This window comes from Toxorhynchites rutilus, chromosome 3 (genome assembly GCF_029784135.1).
Source record: "Toxorhynchites rutilus septentrionalis strain SRP chromosome 3, ASM2978413v1, whole genome shotgun sequence".
NCBI lineage: Eukaryota > Metazoa > Arthropoda > Insecta > Diptera > Culicidae > Toxorhynchites > Toxorhynchites rutilus.
In genome coordinates this window covers 324,172,277-324,192,665 of record NC_073746.1, presented here as the reverse complement: position 1 = coordinate 324,192,665, position 20,389 = coordinate 324,172,277, and the positions used below count along the sequence as shown (strand labels likewise).

Below are 20,389 nucleotides of genomic sequence, written 5' to 3'. Positions count from 1 at the left end.
TACCGCGGGACGTCTTTCGTTCTGGACGACGAAAGCTATTTTCCGCTGTTTAAAATGCATATTCCAGGAAATGATAATTACTACTCCAGCGACAAGTCATCCACACCGCCTGAAGTGAAATACAAGTTCAAGCACAAGTTTGAAAAAAAGGTTATGTTGTACATCGCCATTTTCGACCGGGGCATTTCAAAGCCTTGGTTTAAGACGAGCGATCTGGCAATCAACCAACAAATCTATCGAGAAGTGTGCCTCAATAAAATCCTGCTGCCGTTCCTGAACGAGCATCACGTGGATGGGAAGTACGTCTTCTGGCCAGACAAGGCGTCTTCCCATTACGCCAAGAAGACGTATCTTGAGGAGAAAAAGATAACGTTCGTGCCGAAAGATCGTAACCCAACAAACTTGCCCCAGTGCCGCCCAATAGAGGATTTCTTTGGCTCACTCAGTGCCCTAGTGTATAAAAACAATTGGAGGGCCAAGGACACGAAGCAACTGACTACAAGAATCCGGAATTGTATCCGGAAAATGTACGTAAGTGCCGTACAACGTTCTTGTAAGAGCATCGCGACAAAGTTGCGTCGAACAGCAAACCACGACCCTTACTCAAACATTCACTGACATTTTTTTTGAAGAAAATACATTATGTTATTAATAAAAAATACTGAAATTGATGAAAAAAAAAATTTTTTTTATGTGATTGAAAAAAATTCTCATTTTTTATTTAACACCCGTTACAATACAATATTTGATAAATGTCTCGTCAAATGGAGAATAATTCATTAGACGAATCGACTCACATTGTGAACTAACGCCCGAATGTAGGCAGAAAGATTTCTCGTTGCGTTGTGGTGGAAAACTAATGGTTAGTAAAATCGAGATAAAATACTCATTTAATTCGTCAAATTTTTAGCTTTTTTTTACTATATTCACTGTTCATGTTTTGCACAAAAAATTTGCTGGATAGATATCCTGTCTAATGGTATATAACATAACATATATCGCAATAACGATTTTGCGTAATATGCGTTTGAAATTTCTTAATGAATGGTTACATGCCTCATTTTCAATTTCGTAGAATGACCCCCCTATATAGAAATCGAAGACGTAGTCCTACGTCAAAAAAAAAATCCAAGCAGGGATTGAAAAAGGGCCGACTAGGTGTTAAGACTGTTCTACACAACCATGCTATCCACACACGAATACTTGATTTCATACAAATAAACGAGAATATTACACAACATCTATATATATATATATATATATATATATATATATATATAAAAGGATTTCTGTCTGTCTGTCTGTCTGATTCTTATGGACTCGACTGAAAATTGATATGTAGGGTTTTTTGGGGCTGGGGAAGGGTTTCGTGATAGTTTGAGCATTACTTGAGAATTAATCAAGCAAATGAAACAAAATTTGGCATGTAAGAGTTTTAGGGTGCAATACATGTTTCTAAGGGGGTTGGACTATCCACCCCCTCTCTAAGGAGGGGGGTATTTGTTGGCTGCCAAACAAATAAAACACAAATTTCTGCATTACTCGAGAACTACTCAAGCAAATGAAACCAAATTTGGCATGTGAGAGTTTTAGGGTGCAATAAATGTTCTTACGGTGATTAGATGCTCCTCCCCCCTCTCTAAGGGGGGGCTGTCATACAAATGAAACATAAATTTCTGCATTACTCGACGATTAATCAAGCAAATGAAACCAAATTTGACATCTGAGAATTTTAGGATGCAATACATTTGTCTATGGTGGTTAGACCCTCCACCCCCTCTCTAAGGGGTGGCTGCCATACAAATGAAACACAAATTTCTGCATTGCTCGAGAATTAATCAAGCAAATGAAACCAAATTAGGAAAATGGGGAAATTCGAAAAATTCAATTCGCATGTATAGGAGTTAGTTAGTCCATTTGATGTTTGCTGTAACGAAATTGATCTTCGTTCGAAGGTGAAAGTGGATTTTATTGTGATAAAACGCAATCCTATATCGTCTTCTATCTATGAACATAAAAATGGATCGCCGAATGTGTTGATAAGAGCAAAACTCGAGAAAGGAGTTGTCCGATTTGGGGCTGTCTTCATTCTATCATATTTTCTGTATCAAACATTTATTTCATGTAGCGGAGAAATATGTTATTTGCAAGTGAATGAAAAATCTTGCACGAGAATTGTGTCTGAAAAAATCTGATATTATAATGTTGAGTTTTGGTAGAAGTATTGAAATTTTATAGTAAAAAATAATTTAAAAGGGGAGATTAGAAGATCAATCAATGAACAGTTCTGCGATTGGACCCATGAACGTGCGCTTAGTAGGAAAACGTGGATGTGATAACAAAAAATAAATTTTGGGCGGGAAGTTTGCCGTGTCAGCTAGCTTTAAAATAAAAATGGACCTTATCTGAGAGTAAAACGGAGAGCGTAAATAACGCGAAACCTTTGATGCGTGTTTATTCGCGAAGTGTCTCTTATTTTGCTCTTTTATTGATATATATATTATACACAAAAACAAGTTGCGGGAATAGCGCTTTCAATGATACTTTTAAGCTCATTTAAAGTAATATATTGAGATGTAAAAAATGTGCTAAATATTTATTTTGGGTGAATATTTAATTTTTTTTTGCGATTTGCGATCAAAGACAAAGTCGTCGGATTTTTCACATCACAGAACCGACCTCATGATTTATATATTTGAGATGAGCAGTGATTTCGAACTATAAGTGTCTGAAGCTTTTTCTACAGATGTCTATTCTTCCTGCAATCACTAAACCGTATTATGAATCTTTTCCAACAGACGAAGCCTTCTTCGGAATACAGTCTGAACATTTTTGTCATCTAAATATTCAGTGCATAATTTATGCTCTAAATTCGAATTTTTAAGTTTTTAAATTATTCGATGTCAGCATATTTCCATTGAGTATCCCTAACTTCCTCATCCCAAACGAACACTGTACACACTTACGATTGAGAACCAGACCAAGGACGAGCATGAGTAACAGGCTGCCGGAGGCGTGAAAGTGCTCCTGTATGCTTTTGGATTGGCTGATTCGTTGTTCCGATATTGCCATTTTGTTTCTGCTCTTATGAATAATTCGCACCCGCTTTGCTACACAGCAACACTAGTTCAACTATTCGGAATCTAATCACGAACAAAACAACTATCCTTGGTTTGCACTTATCATAACAAGCAGTAAAACAACATCACAGCTAATTCTTCAACAAAAATACATTTCTAAATCTATTTGCAACACTCGCTTTACACCTCGATTTGCGACCCGATGGAAGACGTCTTCATTGTTAAACTTTCATCCAAACTTTACTCTCGTTTCACGATTACCAGATCTGGTTTCTCTTGGGAATCAAGCACATTCCAATGGTCCGAAACTATTATGATCACATCAAACAGCGCAAAATTTTCACCCTTTCGCCAAACAACACTGAACTCGACAGGTAGGGAAAATCATTCGAAAACAAGAAATGGGGATGGAACGGCGCTGGTGGTGTCCAGTTTCATTCGTGTTCGCAACCAGTCTGAGCAGTTCTGGATGGGAATGAAAATCTACTCGCCTTTCCCCACATTGCGCCTCTCTTGTACACATACATACACACATGAACTCATCGGAATAAGCACACCATCGCCGATAGCGGAAGCCTCTTTCTTGTGGTTGTGTTTCCTTGCGGTGGTTCGGCGGCCTCCGTCATATGGTGGGTGGATTTGTCATCACCTCACCTCCGAGTGGATGATAGCACTTTCCGCTGGCACTGGAGAACCCGATGGTGTCGTTGTCAAGTACAGACAGACACACATACACACTCACACTCCCACACGGACAATTGCTGCTGGAAAAGAGAACAAGGAAAATTTCCCGGAAAGGCTAATTGTCACCCACCCGAAATACTATCGCTGTGCTTTTTCGGCGCGTCACGGTTCTGTGTGTCGGGCAAACAAGCGAAAGCGGAACGCATTGTGTGAATTTGGTTCATTGTGTGTTTATCTTGCTGGTGACAGGGCGAGATGTGCGTGGGTGGAAGGCAATCGGTATGTAAGTGCAAAGATTCATGCTGCCAGTTTCTTCCCTGCGGCATGGATGAAATACACGTGTTGCAGCTTCAACATCAAAAGCTTTTTCTATTGAGAATTCTTTCTCACAAACTGGCTGTATTTACTCTTTGAAAGGAGTTATAGATACCACACGGAAGAAAACAGTTATTTTATAGTGTTATAGTGACAATCGAGGCGTCAGGGCTCAATTTTGGACTATCATTTGCTCTCGAACAATTAACCGTGCGCTGCGATTGATACAAATTTCAGGGAGCAGCACGGTTGTTCACAAGTTTAACATAAATCCAGTGTTTGCCAATTGATCCATTCACTGAGAAAATCGCTTTCGCTCGTTCAAATATGATCTAACACAAATCACGCTTAACTTTTCAATAGGACCTATCTGTTTTGATCGATTCTCTTTACTGACTTTCTTTTTCAATTACCACGGCCTGGCATACATATTTTGCGCCAGTTTTGCCACATAGTTTGATATACGAGGATCCCTTCTGCACTTCTGATCATCGAACAGATTAGGAAACGCTTTTCTCGCTGAGTTATTAGGGATAGAGAATGTCGATGAAGAGAATCGATAAAAACAGATAGGTCCTATTGAAAGGATAAGCGTGAAATCATTTCCCCCAGCGGCATTCTTTTGTTGTTACGTGCTACAAATCACGACACAAAAGACAACGAGACAACTCTGCATCGGTTCGCACTTCATGATACACCAGCACGCAAGCAAAACCGTCATGTACGCATTCGGTGCAGAAAGTTTATTTTCTTCTCTCCATGCATCATGAAACAGCAGGATCATACGGACTACGCAAAGCGGATGATTCATATTAAACTAATGTAGCAGAACCAGATTTAAATATATTAAACATGTCTCAGAAAGTGCAAACTATATGATTTTTTATCTCGATATAAGCTAAGGGAAGCGTAGTCAGATTATATTTTTCATTTTGACGTAGGACTACGTCTAACCGGAAGATATAGGGGGTGAAATGGGAATCTAGGCACTGAACAAGTAGGAAAAAAATGCAAGATTTGGAACGCTTACAACTCGAGCATTTCTCAATAGATCGCAAAGGTTTTTGCATCAATTGATAGGAAATATATCTACGCATCTATTATAACGAATAACATTTCATTTTTCTTGAGATAAATAATTGAATAATTGTGAAATATCAAGCATTGTCCAAATGCACTATGTGCCCATTTTTGATTGGCCATTTTGTGCTCCTCAAATCGTACTGACCAAAACGGGCAACCAGAGCAGCAGCGAAATAGAATGAAGCACGATTGGAAAGGAAAAAGAAAAAAAAGAACGAAACATTGGTCGCAGTCTCACACATGCGTAATTCTCGAGCCAGCCAGTCAGCTTAAAAATCCCGGCTCCGCTGCCGTAACGATCATTCTCATCCAAACCGTACACCACATCGGTTCGCATCACAACACATCAACAAACCAACCCAAGCAGCCATGTCTGGACATGGCAAAGGAGGAAAAGTGAAGGGAAAGGCAAAACCCGCTCGAACCGTGTCGGTCTGGAGTTCCCCGCAAGGGTAGCTAGGCCGAGCGCGTTAGTACCAGTGCACCAGTCCACCTAGCCGGCGTTATATAGTTTCGGCCGCCGAAGTAATCGAGTAAGCTGGCAAAGCTGCTCGCGACGATAAGAAAACCCGCATTCGGAACAGAACACATTCGGTTCGGTGGACATCAAGACAACAGGCAGTTGCAGCGAATGGCGAGTGGCAAACGCAATCGCAAAACGGCAGCTGGTAGCAGAAGAAAAAAGTTTGTTCTTTATACAATCTGCTTTGGTGGCAAATCCAGAACAAGGCGGCATCGAGGGCGTTCGAAATGGTTTTTTTCAAAACTACGAGTACTAAGTTTTCTAAATTGGAACCATTCCATAAAACACGGCGCTTATCAGGGCCATTAAACCTTTCAAAAAAGAGTTTACGAAATACAGTTCAATGCATTCTAAAATAATATCCAAAATAATAATAAAACACAAATTGATTTTTTCGTAATTTGTTTCATAATCTGATGAGTATGTGAATTTGGCAGTTGTTCTGAGCTTATTGATAGTTATTGATAGGGACTTTCCTGATTATTCAATTTTCACCAATTCTTAAATTGTTTCCAGATTGAAAGTACAGCAATTTACAATTAGTTCGACATTTAGCTAATTGAACAGACATGTAATGCGACATATTTAGTTGGACATTTTTGTAAACATAGAGATCCAAATTATGACCCCACATTCAAAATCGACACTGTACCACTGTCATCGCAAATGTTCAATTACAGGTTAATATCGTCTCCAATGCGATACTGAGTGGTGCTTCGGCACGTCGTATTGAATGTAATTTACTGTACAACATGTCACAAGCTGGATGGGAAGAAATTTTCCAACTGTGAAAGCTGTGGCGAGTGGCAAATGCAATCGTTAAACAGAAAGATTAAGCCGAACAAGATGGGGATATCGAGTGATAATAAAACAATAAACTCTTTAGATTGAAGATAATTTTGTGATCCTGAAAAGGACCCTTTTTAGCCTGCATGTGAATACAACGAGCGAACGAATCGTAATGAATGTATTTTCTTCTTCTTTCTTTGTTTTTAAGAGGCTTTAAACTTTGCAGTTCATTCGCCTCTAGCCCAGTGAAGAGCCACAATAAAACCAGCCCAGAGGGGACTGGCGAAAGGGAAACCAAAAAAAACACTCATCAGATCTGTCCGCTCGACTCTCGGTTAAAGAAGAAGGTAGGAAGGGATCCTATGCTTCATAAGATATTTAATATATGCTGTAAAGAAAAGTAAAATTTTACTGATCCGAGGACCAAAGCAGTAACGAAGCACAAGTGACCCAGCGAAAGGCGTGTTCCAAAGCCAAAAAACAAAAAGGCCCTTCTCAGGAGGATAGGAAGGAAAGGAGTGGAAAGGATTTGGGTGGAATTAGTGGAGTGGAAGGGGGTGGGAGTGGTATGGGAAGGAAAGAGGGGAGGAGTGGGTGTGGGGTGGGGTGAAATGAAATGAAATACAGTTTGAATAGATAATAAAATATAGTGGTTTTGAATTTAATGGTATATAGTATAGCTGAAAAATGGAGAGGTTTATTTAATGAATTTATCCTCCTTGGTGAGTGTGGCTGTAGGAATAGGAAGTTGATTAAAGTATAATGTAATGGATAGAAGATAGATGTGGGTATGAAAGTATATATTATATTATTTGTTATTTATTATTATTGAATGCGTGTATATACATGTATGAATACCTTCCTTCCGACCCGTACATACATGTGTATACACACATAAACACGCATACATGACTGTGAAGTGGCGAACTTTAATAAGCAATTTCCAAGGTATTTGGTATTTCGGTTTAGATTTTACCAAAGAAGTCGGTTTCTTTCAGAAACGCAATTAAATTGGTTTCTTGGGTCTCGTCTCTACTGAGGATATCTCGGAGACTCTGACCTATGTTGTGTCGGACTCGAGCATCTTTGGTATGTTGACATTCAAGTAAAAGATGGCTAACGGAAACCGGAGCTTCGTTGCAAGCACATTGGGGTTTTTCGGCTCTGCAGAACAAGTGTGAGTGGGTGAAGTTAGTGTGCCCAATTCGAAGACGGGTAAGGACTTGCCTTTCCCTACTATTGAGACGGTCCTCCCAAGGGAGAGTGGAATTTTTGATTTTATGAAGATGAGTGGGACGGCTGTTTATCCAACCTATGTCCCAGCTTTCACGGACTTGCTGTTTTACCCAGCGGACAATGTCAGATGGAGGACAGGGCATGTCTGGGGGTTCTATTTTGCTGCCCTTGCCGGCCAGTATGTCGGCGGCTGTGTTTCCGCGGATTCCTGAGTGACCAGGAACCCAGCAGAAGGAGATGTTTTTATTTGAAGCAGCCTCTTCTGTTTGCTTAATCCATGGGTGTTTGCTGTTTCCACTTAGAAGATCGTGGAGACAGCTAGCTGAGTCTGAGAATATTGTGGTAGGAAGAAACTCATGGGTGTATTCTTGGGTAGCTATTAAAAGGGCGAAAGCTTCCGCACTGAAGATGGAGCATTGCGGTGGAAGAGAAAAGCTACCAGTGTATCTACTCTCAAAGATTCCACATCCAACTCCATCGGCACTGACTGAACCATCTGTGTATACCTGGTGGTTGATTTGAAAATTGGATGCAACGAGGTTATTGAAGCAGGCTTTGACTTTTGGAGAAGGGTCTCCCGCCCGAACTGCCTTGAGAAGTTCAAGGTTAATGTTCGGCGGTTTGACGTTCCAATTTCTTCCCGTCGCAGATGAACGTTCCACATATATCGGGAAGATCTTTGTTCGTGAGATTTTTGAACCATGTTTTAGCCCTATGTATTAATGGGACATTGTGGTCGTTTTCGGGGAGTGACAAGTGACGGATGGCTTTATTGGTGATGGCTTTTGTTACCAGGTGGGTGAAGGGAAGTTGCCCACTTTCTGCCATTACAGCAAGAGTAGGACTGGTGGGAAAAGCGCCAATTGCGAGCCTAATTGCTTTATTGTAAATTGGTTGAATGGTGTTTAACACCTTGTCCCCTCCACGGCTGAAGGTGCCTATTCCGTAAAGGATTTGTGGGACCAACCAAACATTTAGCAGCGTCTTTCTATGACCAGAGGCTAGGTTGCCTGCGATAGACTTGATGATGTTCAATTTCTTTCTGGTGGCTATTTTGGTCTTTTGGGAATGTGATAGGAAGTTGAGTTTCTTGTCGAAAGTAACCCCTAGTATTTTCAATGTCCTCATTGTAGGGATCGGGATTTTGTTGAGCTGAAGATAGGTTCTCCTTCTGAGAGCTTTTCCGATATGTATGTGTTTGGATTTCTCCGGGGAAATTTTAAAACCTGTTTTTAGAGCCCAGTTTTGGATGGAGTCTAAGGTTTTTTGAAGCCTCTTTCTCTGAATTAAGCCGAAGCAGCTCGTAGAGATAAGAGTGATGTCATCTGCATAGACTATGATCTTTATATGGTCCGGGATAATCTCGAATAGAGATTGCATGGCAATGTTGAAGAGGGTTGGTGAAAGTGCTGAGCCTTGTGGGAAGCCGTTTTCTGGGATTTTTAGAGAAGATTGGTGGTTGTTAATAACGGTTTTGAAAGACCGGTTTTCTAGAAAACTTTTAATGAAGAGACCTAATCTCCCACGAATCCCCCAGTCGAAAAGGCTTTTCAGCACTGGGTACCTCCATGCCCAATCGAAGGCCTTGGATTAATCCAGGGAAACAATATCAATGTGGTGTAATTTTTCAGTTGCGTCGTCTAGGATTTTTTCGATTGCTACAAGGCAATCTTCTGTACCTTTTCCCGCACGGAAGGCGAATTGTTTGGGATCAATCAGCTTATTTGACTCTAGAAAAGTCGTTAAGCGTCGATTGATCATTTTTTCCAAGACTTTCCCAACACAACTTAGGAGAGTGATGGGGCGGAAATTGTCAAGAAGATGATTGTTCATGTCTGGTTTCGGGATACAGATCATTAAACCCTCTTTCCAGCAACTGGGGAGGGTTCCACTGTCCCAGACTTTGTTGAGGAGCTTCAGAAGTGCTTTTTTCCCGAGATGGGGTAGATTCTTAAGCATAGGGTAGCTGATGTCATCGGGTCCTGTGGATCCTTGTTTGACTTTGTTCAGTACCCAATCGAGCTCTTTGAGGGAGAGGTTTTTGTTGAAGTCAAATTCCACATCGGTATGAAAATCGATGGGAATTCTTTCGCATTCCGTTTTGTGGGTTAGAAAGGTTTGGTCGTAGTTTTGATTGGAGGAGGCGGAAGCAAAGAAATCTCCAAACGCCTCGGCGATGATTTTCCGGTCATTGGTGTATTGACCGTTAATTAGAAGATTATATTCTTTGCTTCTTTTCTTTCCATGAAGCCTGCCAATCTTACTCCATAACTCCTTTGTTGACGCGTTGGGATTAATTTCGCTGACGAATTTAACCCAACTGTTGTGCTTGGCTGTGTTGATAGCAGTCTTAGCTTCTTTGCGAGCCCTTTGGAACTCTGTAAGCAGAATGTGTCTCAGTGGGCTGTCCGGATGGGCCTTTCTTAATTTGCGTAGGGCCTTACGTCGACCTTTGATCGCTGCCTTCAGCTCAGGCGACCACCATGGGACACATTTCCTGCCAGGGATGCCACTGGTTCTGGGGATGTGCACCATTGCAACTAGGACAACTAGGACAACTTTGGAGAATTCCTCGGCTGTCCAATCTCGTTTAGCGGAGAGGCGGTTTTCAATGTCAAACTGATAGCCAGCCCAGTCAGCGTATTCAAATTTCCATCTTGGCCTTGTTGAAAACTCTGGAGAAGTTTGGCCGAAGGAAGTGAAGATTGGAAAATGATCGCTTCCGCAAGTATCATCGTGGATGTTCCAAGAAAGTTTTGAAGATAGTTTGTCTGATACTATAGTGAGATCGATGGCTGAAGTAGTACCAGAATAATGGGTTCTGGTGTGTTGGCCGTTGTTAAGAAGGAGAAGAGAATGGTCGGATATGAAATCCTCAATGATGGATCCTTTTCGATCGAGGTATGCACCTCCCCAGGCGTATGAGTGGGCGTTGAAATCACCCATAAGCATGATTGGGGCGGGAAGTTGGGCGAACAGATGGTCCAGTTGTCCGCGTAGAGTGTTCGGATCGGAATCATTAGTGATGTAGATGCTAACGACGGTGATTGGAAAGGGGTGTTTAATGCGCTCTACCACTGCCTGAAGATCAGTGGTAATGGGAAGAAGATCATGTGGAGTGCCATCTTTGATTGCGATTGCAACTCCGTTTTTTGAGGGGTTGGGACCCTCTTTGAAATATGTGATATATTTTGAGATGAAGTGTTTATTGAAGTTGTTTGGTGTCATAGTTTCTTGAAGGGCTATGACTGTGGGATTAGAGTTTGAAATAAGCATTTTCAATTCTAGAATATTTCGTCGGATACTTCTGATGTTCCATTGTATCCCGAATTTCTGTGTTGGAGTGAATGTGTTGGTGTTTTTAACTCTAATTCCTAAGTCTTAATTGTGTGTATGTTTGAACTATTCAAAGAGAATTAGTTCGATGGTCCTTTACCCTTGGAAAGAGAAGCTTTCTTTGAGGTATTGGTGTTGTTTTTGTTTGGTGTAGAAGTCTTTGGAGTGTTTGTTGTGTTTGTGTTGTTTTTTGTTGAATGTGCGTTGCTGTTGTTGTTATTGTTGTTTTTTGTTTGATGTGTGTTGTTGTTGTTGTTGTTGTTTTCTGTTGGGGTTGTATTGTTATTTGTTGTTGGTGTCTGTCTTTGTTCATTCTTAGTTCCTTTCTTGTCCTTGTTTGTTTGGGTCTCATCTTCAGATTTTTTATCTGACTCTGAGGATGATCCTTTAGTTATTTTTCTTTTGTTTTTGTTTGGAACATCAGACGTATCCATAGAAATGACTGATTCGCTTTCGGATTCAGTTGATGAACTACCAGTTGTTGAATCTGTCATGGTTGTATCGAATGTAGTGTCAATTGGGGGGGGTGCTTTCGCGACTAGAAGTGGCCGAAGCGGCCGAGGCGCAGTTACATTTGCAGTTACATGTAGGTGCTGGCTTTTGCAAGTTGGTGAGTCTGTTTTGCAGAACACTTGCGAATGAAGAGCCATTGTTTTGAAGTTAAAACTGTTCCTTTGCCTCTTTGTGTGAAATTCCATTATCGATTCTGATTCTGGTAATTTTATTTTCATTTTGCCATACGGGACAATTCCTACTGGAAGAGGAGTGGTTCCCTTGGCAGTTGACACAAAAACCTCAGTTCTTTTTCATTTTTATTCACTTTGTTTGCGGACAAATCTTACAATTCATTCGTCTCCGAAACCACAGTTTAAGGTACGGCAATGTGCTCAATAGTGAAATATTTGATAGTGAAAGAGCTGATGACCACCTATGCATTTCCTATCACAGCCATTATTTGTGCATACGCCGAAAGATGCCCGGCGTTGAACATTTAATAAGTACAATGCCTTCAGAAAAAAAATCAAGAATCAAGTTTGTAAAAAAAACGCAACAACACAACACCAAAGGTTCTTTTCAGAACCCCCAACATGTTCATAAAGAGTAAACAGTAAACTAATCCATTTTTCAGGTAGATAGGATAGGTATTCACGTAGGAGAAGAAAATAAAACAATAATATGAAATATATATTTAGCAAAAGCTGTCCCCTTTGTATAGTCCTACGTCACTTCGGTTATGTCCCCGACATTACCCACCCGTCTTTTTTACGTTGTCCTTATCCTTTGAAATATATATATTCATATAGACCGCATAGTTTTACTAGCAACACCGCTCCAGTGAGAAATGAAAATTCTCTTGTTTTAGCTCTTTTCCCATTCGCTGCTCTCCGCAAATGGTGACCGAATGATGACGTAATTTTTCTTGTATCATTTATTGCTTTGCACTTGTCTGTGCAGTGGGTTTCGCTATAGTAGAACGGGACGATATATGCGGTTCAAACTTGTATGCAAGCTTCGAAAATGGTGTGCGATGTTTGGTACAGCTCGAATATGCAAACAACAGTCCTCGTTCCTCTCTTGGTTCAATCATTTAGTGTAACACAAGTGATTACTGGCATTCATACAAGTATCTGAATGATCCACTCATATTTGATTACATGTTCGTGAGAGGTTACTTGCATGACACATTGTGTATCATTCGATTTTGATCGAAATCCAAACACTGGTTCTCCTAGATCACGCAGAACATAACTTGTTGAGCTTTCCTTATTTTATTTATATTCACGTTTTCTATTCAATTTTCCCCCCTATTCTACGCGACGAATGACGTGAGATGGCTCAAGTCACGGTGTTCCCGAAGGCGAATGGGGTGACTATAGTTTGCCACTAGGTGAGATTTGATGTCGTGTCCTCATATGTTATCAACTCCGATATCAAATAGGAGCTAAAACGCAAGGTGGATTCCGGAATAAAGCGGGAAACTTTGCCATCTCACCTCATTCGCCGCGCGGAATTAAGTGGATTATCTATCATTTTTGAAATATTGTGATGAATCTCGCTTATTTTATGAATATCATATAATATAATTGTTGAAATGAAGAGATAAAAACCCCCTTATTCCACGCGGCGAGTGTCGTGAGATAGCAAAGTTTCTCGCTTCACTGTGGAAGCTACATTACTTTTCAACTTATTTTTCATACCCAAATCGATAACATATGAGGACACGACTTCAAATCTCACTTAGTGACAAACTATAGTCACGCCATTCGCCTACGGGAATGCAGTGACTTGAGCCGTCTCACCTCACTCGCAGAGCGGAATAAAGTGGAAAGAAAGTTTTTTTTCCTATGTGAGAGTAGGTAGTTAAAGCACACTCACTACCCTCTATCAATGAAAACAAAGCATCAGGTCGTGACAGTAGATCTCGACGTTTCATGTAATTTTAAGTCATTTGGCATTTCCGAAACTCCGAAATCATGTACTTCCTCATAAAATGTACATTTTATTTCCAAACTCATGTACATTGGGCGATTTTACGGTTTTCGAAAAACTCAAACTTTGACGTCTGGACTATCCAAGCGATTCAAAGGTAGTGATTTTGTATTCTTTGGAACAATTTCAACATTCCTACCCCAACTTTCTCTTTTCCCTACTACGCCTATGGTGTGGCGGCAATCTGGCGTAGTGGTAACATCCATACCTCTCACGCAGAGATCACTAGTTCAATTCTCACTCCCGACATTCTTCCAAAAATGGAAGTAAAAGTGATGAATAGAGAAAAAAAATCTACGTCCATGATTTTTCGAATGATTATATCATTTATGATTATTGAATTAATATTTTCATTTTAATTTATGATTTTTGAAGGAAAAAGTTGACTGTTGATAACCAGATTTAAACATATTCAACATACCCTGCTCATCCTAGCTACATCTCTGTTTCATTAAATAATCATTTTAGGTATGTTTCAATATTAATTCAAAGTATTCATTTGAATTTGAAAATTTCTACATATATGAATCTACTGCGAATAATCGAAACTAATTGTATGGAACAACCCATATTCCAGCCCCTCCTCTATCTAGCTACGTTCGATTCTATTCAGATGATCAAATTTATGAAGCATAATAGCTGACCCTGCAAACTTCGTCCCGCCCAAAATTTATTTTTCGTTATCACATCCACATTTTCTTATTAAACGCACGCTCATGCGCCCAATCGCAGAACTTTTCACTGATTGATCTTCTAATCTACCCTTCAAAATTACCTTTTACTATAAAATTCCTAGTACTTCTACCAAAACCGTCATTATAATATCACATTATTTTCAGACACAATTCTCGTTCAAGATTTTTTAACCACTTGCAAATAACATGTTTCTCCGTTACATGAAATAAATGTTTGATACAGAAAATATTATAGAATAAAAACAAATCTAAATCGGACAATTCCTTTTCCGAGTTTTGCCTCTATCAACACATTCGGCGATCCATTTTTATTTATATGGATAGAAGACGATAGAGGAGTGCGTTTTATCACATTAAAGTCCATTTCCACTTTCGAACGAGGATCAATTTCGTTAACACAAACATCAAATGGACTAACAACGCTTGTCAATATGTAATTGTAGAAAATATTGAATTTTTCGAATTTTTTCATTTTCCTTCAGAGTTTTCCGAAAATTTTCAATTGTCATGTTTGGTTGGAATGTTTGTATTATTTTTATGGGACCTCCTATCCATTCCAGAGTTGAGAGGAAACATTTCTCGTACCCAAAAATCCTCACATCCCCAATTCGGCTCAATTTGCTTGATTAGTTCTCGAGTTATGCAGAAGATTGTGTTTCATTTGTATGGCAGCCCCTCCTTACAGAGGACGGAGGAGTGTTCAACCACTATAGAAACATTTATTGCACCATAAAACCTCAACATGCCAACTTTGGTTTCGTTTGCTTGATTAATTTTCGAGTAATGCAGAAATTTGTATTTCATTTTAGACTCATTAAACGGAAAATTGAAAAATGAAAATTTAACCTTCAGAGCACTAGTTCGAGTTTTCCGGCGTTTTTCATTATACATTGCGACGGCAGAAGAAAATTTAATAACTTGTGAGTAATCTATTAGAATTTGGTTGATTTTACTTGATAGGAAGTGTGCGAAAACGATCATTTTCTACACACCGTTTCGCAAAATTATTGAATTTTTTGCACATCGTGGCGAGGGTTGAGGGAGGGAGATGAAAGAAGTGAGCGCCATTGTGGCAGCCATTTGTAGCTTCCTCCCACCTTCACCTTAAACTGAACAGTCACTAAAAGAGCTTTTTTGTTAAATCATCTTTATTAATCAAAAGTATGTATTAGGTTGGGGAAAACTAAATCTATAAATCTTCTAGGTAGATGACTATAGTGAATCATTTGCTGTTTTTTGTTTGTTCTATTCAGTTGTGAGTAACAGGGTGTTAACAATGGAAGTCAACAAAGACAAAATCCGATACATTTTACTGTTTTCTTTGATGCAAGAAAATGCAATGGGCCGCTGAAATTGTGAATGGGATTTATGGTGCCGATACTACGACAACTAATTACGTGCAATTTGGGTTTTTGTTTTGTCGATTCCGTTCAGGCATTTTTGATGTTCAAGATGCACCTCGTACAGGCAGACCTGTCATCAAAAATGTTGATAAACTCACAGAAACAATCGAAGTTGACCGACATGTTAGTAGTTGTAGCATCGCCCAGGAGCTAAAGATCGACCAGAAAACAGTTTGAAAGTTTTATGAATTACTAGCTAACCCGGCAAACTTCGTCCCGCCCATTTACTTGATTAATTCTCGAGTAATGCAGAAATTTGTGTTTTATTTGTATGGCAGCCACCCCTAAGAGAGGGGGGAGGGGTATCTAACCACCATAGAAACATTCATTGCACCCTAAAGTTTCCATATGCCTAATTTGGTTTAATTTGCTTGATTAATTCTCGGGTAATGCAAAAATTTGTGTTTCATTTGTACGGCAGCCCCCTCTAAGAGAGGGGGAAGGAGTATCTTAACACCATAGAAACATTTATTGCATCCTAAAACCTCCACATGCCAAATTTGGTTTCATTTGCTTGATTAATTCTCGAGTAATGCAGAAATTTGTGTTTCATTTGTATGGCAGCCCCCCCTTTGAGTGGGGGAAGGACTGTCTAACCATCATAGAAACATTTATTGTACCCTAAAACTTTCACATGCCAACTTTGGTTTCGTTTGATTGATTAATTTCCGAGTAATGCAAAAAATTGTGTTTCATTTGTATGGCAGCCCCCTCTAAGAGAGGGGGAAGGAGTATCTTAACACCATAGAAACATTTATTGCATCCTAAAACCTCCACATGCCAAATTTGGTTTCATTTGCTTGATTAATTCTCGAGTAATGCAGAAATTTGTGTTTCATTTGTATGGCAGCCCCCCCTTTGAGTGGGGGAAGGACTGTCTAACCATCATAGAAACATTTATTGCACCCTAAAACTTCCACATGCCAACTTTGGTTTCGTTTGCTTGGTTAATTTCCGAGTAATGCAGAAATTGGTGTTTCATTTGTATGGCAGCCCCCCCTTAGAGAGGGGGGAGGGGTCTCAAAATATCACGAAAACCTTCCCCGGCCCCAAAAACCCCTACATACCAATTTTCATGTCGATCGGTTCAGTAGTTTCCGAGTCTATAAGAATCAGACAGACAGACAGACATCACTCCATTTATATATATATATATAGATTTACCATCTGAAAAAGGGAACGTTCGGATCAAATGAAAACTATTCGCCTTACCGTGTGTGGTCCAGTAACAAACTTTTAAGTACAGTATAAAAAATATTCGAATCTGCATTTTGCTTCCACAACAAATAAGCGTTAAACTACCTTCAATAATTAAGGGTAACAGTTGTCTTCGACTTAAAGCGGCAAGTTCTATATCAACCGTAACCTGCAAAGCTATTTTTGATTTCGTTAGAACACTATATAAACTTAAATTATATTAGTTCCTACTCTAATGGCAACCGTGTGTTTCGTCTTTTTTTCTGAGAGGAGAACCATGATTCAACAAATTATTCAGAAATAATTTGACTTACGTTAAGCACATTCTGCCTAAGGTACCTGCTCCAGTACCCCGGACTTTTGATGGAATCAAGACCTGTTTACTCCGAATGAATGCATCGTTTCTGCCTCTAGACTAATTATGAATGTTAACAAAGCTTTTCTCCATATTGAGGTCAAGTGAGTTCTCGGTATCACCCTCACTCTTGACTCTAAACGTGAAGACTGAAAATACCTAATTCATACTCAATCACCTACGGATTATCCAACGGTGTTAATATACAACAGCCACCGAATCCAGTGGAGGCACGGCGTCACGCTTTCATCAACTTTGCCGGGCTTGGGAGAACACCAGCATCATGAACGAACTCAGCAGAAAGAGACCGGCCGGAATCGATGCAAGCAGATGGTATCGTTCGTCTGCAACCAATGAAATTAAATTAAGTAATGTGTGGGGGGTTCTTCGTTGTCGTAATGTGGGTAACATACCGGTCATGGCTTCACTCTTCTTGGTTACGGCCCAACCCAAGCTCCGCTGGACAGCCATCTTCCACTTGGTGTACCGAGCGTTTCGTTCCTCTTCCGTCGTGGTCGGGAGGAATGTTTCGTGCGTGATGTGTATCTGGCGATCACTGTAAGTGGAAAAGGCATATTAATAGTGAATAAAATAAGTGTTACCACATTTTCATCTGTACCGGAAGGGTTAAAAATAATTTCATCTGTGCTTTTTTTTTTCCAAAAATCTGTACCAACAATCTGTTTTATAAACATGAAAAAATACATTTATTCACTACAAAATATTACATTTACTTACTATAAATACTACATTTGCTGTAAATGTTCGTTAACATTTACAAACCTCGCGTTTGATGATGCAAAAAAAAAATATTTCCAGATACATGTTCATGGTGAAAAAATAAAAATATGTTCAATCACATTTGTCTCATATTCCGAATACTTTTATCTCAATTTTTTTTAAATCATAACTCTTGAACTACTGAACCGATTCATATGATCGATATATGAAATTAAAGCCAATTAGCTAGTCTTTATTCGACAAACGTTATACTCGCAAAAAAATTGTATTTTGATTTCGTAATTATTGATCGTATTGTTTTTTTATAGCTTACATGGTTTAGGGACCAAGGGCGCAGTATGTTTTATATTTTTGAAAGCTGAGGTGTTTTTTACATAACACATCCAAAAATCAGAGATCAGATTGTTTTTTTTCCGTTTTTGAGCTCTAATTTTCCAAAGTTGAGATCTTTTAGTTGCGGTAGCTTATTGGACAGAAGATAGGAACATGGGGAAATTTAATTTTTCTGCAAGTCTAACATTTTTTCAAAAAAATAGCCGGCTTACTTGCTTTAATTTAATATGCGGATCATCTGAATGGATCCAGTAATTCAGAATATATTAATTTAAAAAAAAGTAATTTTTGGAAAAAGGAGAAACTTTGAAAAACTCAAAAACTCAAAAACGATAATAATCACATCTATGATTTTTGGATATCTGATGTAGAACACAAAACCTGTCTAAGAAAATCAATTTTACTCTCGTTGGTTTGCGCCTGCGACCTACGTTTTGCAAGAAAAGAGCTCACAAACATTTGTTAACAAACAGTCTTTTCATATCGTTTCTCCAGAATTGGATTGCCCTTGTACCCCAATTTGTGAACTATTGCTGTATTTGCTAGAAAAAAAGTGTGTTCAAACATCTTCTGTTCGGAATTTGAATCATGCGTCGAAACTTGATTCAAATTCCGAACACTACTTGAATGCTAATTTTAATGAAGATTTCTGCATAAAAGTTCATTTTTGACGTAGAACTACGTTTTTCATTAAGGGTGCCAAATCAGAAAACAGGTCACGTTTTTATGAAATAAAGTTAACTTTAATAACTATTTTTGCCGCGAACGGATTTTGGCGATTTACATACTAAACGAATCAGAAATTCCGTAAGATTTGTTTTATATGCTATACATTAGAATCCCCTGGTTTGTAAATGGTTAAAATTCATGAAAACTTTAAGCGTTTCCATTTTCCCATACATTTGTTCTGTCCATTTGTGTGCTTTCCCGAACATAGCTGTCAATAACGAGCAACTTATCGACGACCAACGGAAGGAAATCGTAGGATTTAAAGCCTCCGTGAACAACGGAAAAGTAGAGGAATGAAGGGGAATACTTGCCTAGAGTATAAACAGTGAATCTCGCTGGACAAACTTTCATTCGGCATCGGACTGCTGAGTAATCCAGTTCGCTTTCGCTGCGCTTCGATTTAAGATTGGACCCCACCAGTGGTAATCCAACTTGGATATCGTCGATTGGTTTTTCTATTCGTTTTTCGCGTTATTCGTATCATGTGTTTTTCTTTCCGCGTCATGAATTGGACGTTTCGCGTAGTGTGTGATGCACAAAAAGAAGAGGAAGGCGGGCTCGAGCCCTGCAAAAGACGAACGCATTGCCAGGGACAAAAAAATTTCAAGGCAAGCGTCATCTAATGATGCACGCGATGTTGGTGCAGTGAAAAGCGCTCGCACTGAACCGAGACTTCGCGAGTGTGACACCGCATCAAACAACAGCGAAGTAGGCGATTTCGGAGCGTCGGTCAAAAATGTAAACGCCGTTACCCAGGCAGCAACCAAAATTAAGCTCCCCCGCTGGTGGTGAAGGCGGTCGCTCTTGACAAACTCATCAGCGAACTCGCATCGACGAGTGTTACAGAGTACAAGCTGTGTGGCATAATTCAGTCTTTTTCAAAGCAGTTAACATTGTTTGTTTTCCGTCATCATAAGGGCTTCGTTGGTGCCTTTGAGAGTGCATCAATGCATTAAACTGACGTTATGGCGAAGCAGGCGTTAAGGTTGTGCGCCAAAAAATAATTTGGGTAATACCAAGTATCTTAAATGTCTTACTGTCTTACTGGTCTTACTTACTGTTATCTTACTGGTCTTACTTACTGTTGTAGGTTATTTGGGTTCGCGTGTCAGTCGCAAAACTGACTTCAACTAGGATTGCATTTGCGCTAATATTGATCATAATGAATCATTGATACTGTTTTCGAGGTTAACAAAAAGAGTTTATTTCGCTTGTTTAGTCACCAAGAAAGTAAATGTCGTTCTGGAATTTTGTATGTGATTAGGATTCGCTTGCTAGTAGCAAAACTTCCTCTACTAAGGGTGACAGCTGCGCTTCTCTCGAGCATGTAATATTAACCAGTAATATTAACAGAAGCGTTTCTTTTGAGAATAGCGCAAAATGATGAGAAGTGTTTATAT

General features: G+C 39.5%; 4 protein-coding genes across 4 annotated transcripts in view; 2 read left to right on the top strand and 2 right to left on the bottom strand.

Moving 5' to 3' along the window:
* The window catches only part of LOC129778093 (uncharacterized), a 36,156-nt gene extending 32,601 nt beyond the window's left edge, over window positions 1-3,555 (bottom strand). The window contains exon 1 of the mRNA XM_055784768.1: window positions 2,967-3,555. Within this exon, the coding sequence (XP_055640743.1) occupies window positions 2,967-3,072 (106 nt within the window). The 5' untranslated portion in view covers window positions 3,073-3,555. The remainder of the gene's footprint in view (window positions 1-2,966) is intronic.
* Window positions 1-20,389, top strand: part of LOC129778095 (zinc finger protein 568-like) — a 76,872-nt gene that overhangs the window by 39,237 nt on the left and 17,246 nt on the right. The window lies entirely within an intron of this gene.
* LOC129778096 (uncharacterized) overlaps window positions 3,944-20,389 on the top strand; it is a 71,301-nt gene continuing 54,855 nt past the window's right edge. Inside the window, exon 1 of the mRNA XM_055784773.1 lies at window positions 3,944-4,043. The gene's annotated coding sequence lies outside the window, so the exon portion shown is untranslated. The remainder of the gene's footprint in view (window positions 4,044-20,389) is intronic.
* Window positions 16,851-20,389, bottom strand: part of LOC129778094 (glycerol kinase) — a 37,990-nt gene continuing 34,451 nt past the window's right edge. The window contains exons 10-11 of the mRNA XM_055784769.1: window positions 17,600-17,742; window positions 16,851-17,530 (exon numbers count right to left, since the gene is read on the bottom strand). Coding sequence (XP_055640744.1) covers window positions 17,436-17,530; window positions 17,600-17,742 — 238 coding nt within the window. The 3' untranslated portion in view covers window positions 16,851-17,435. The remainder of the gene's footprint in view (window positions 17,531-17,599; window positions 17,743-20,389) is intronic.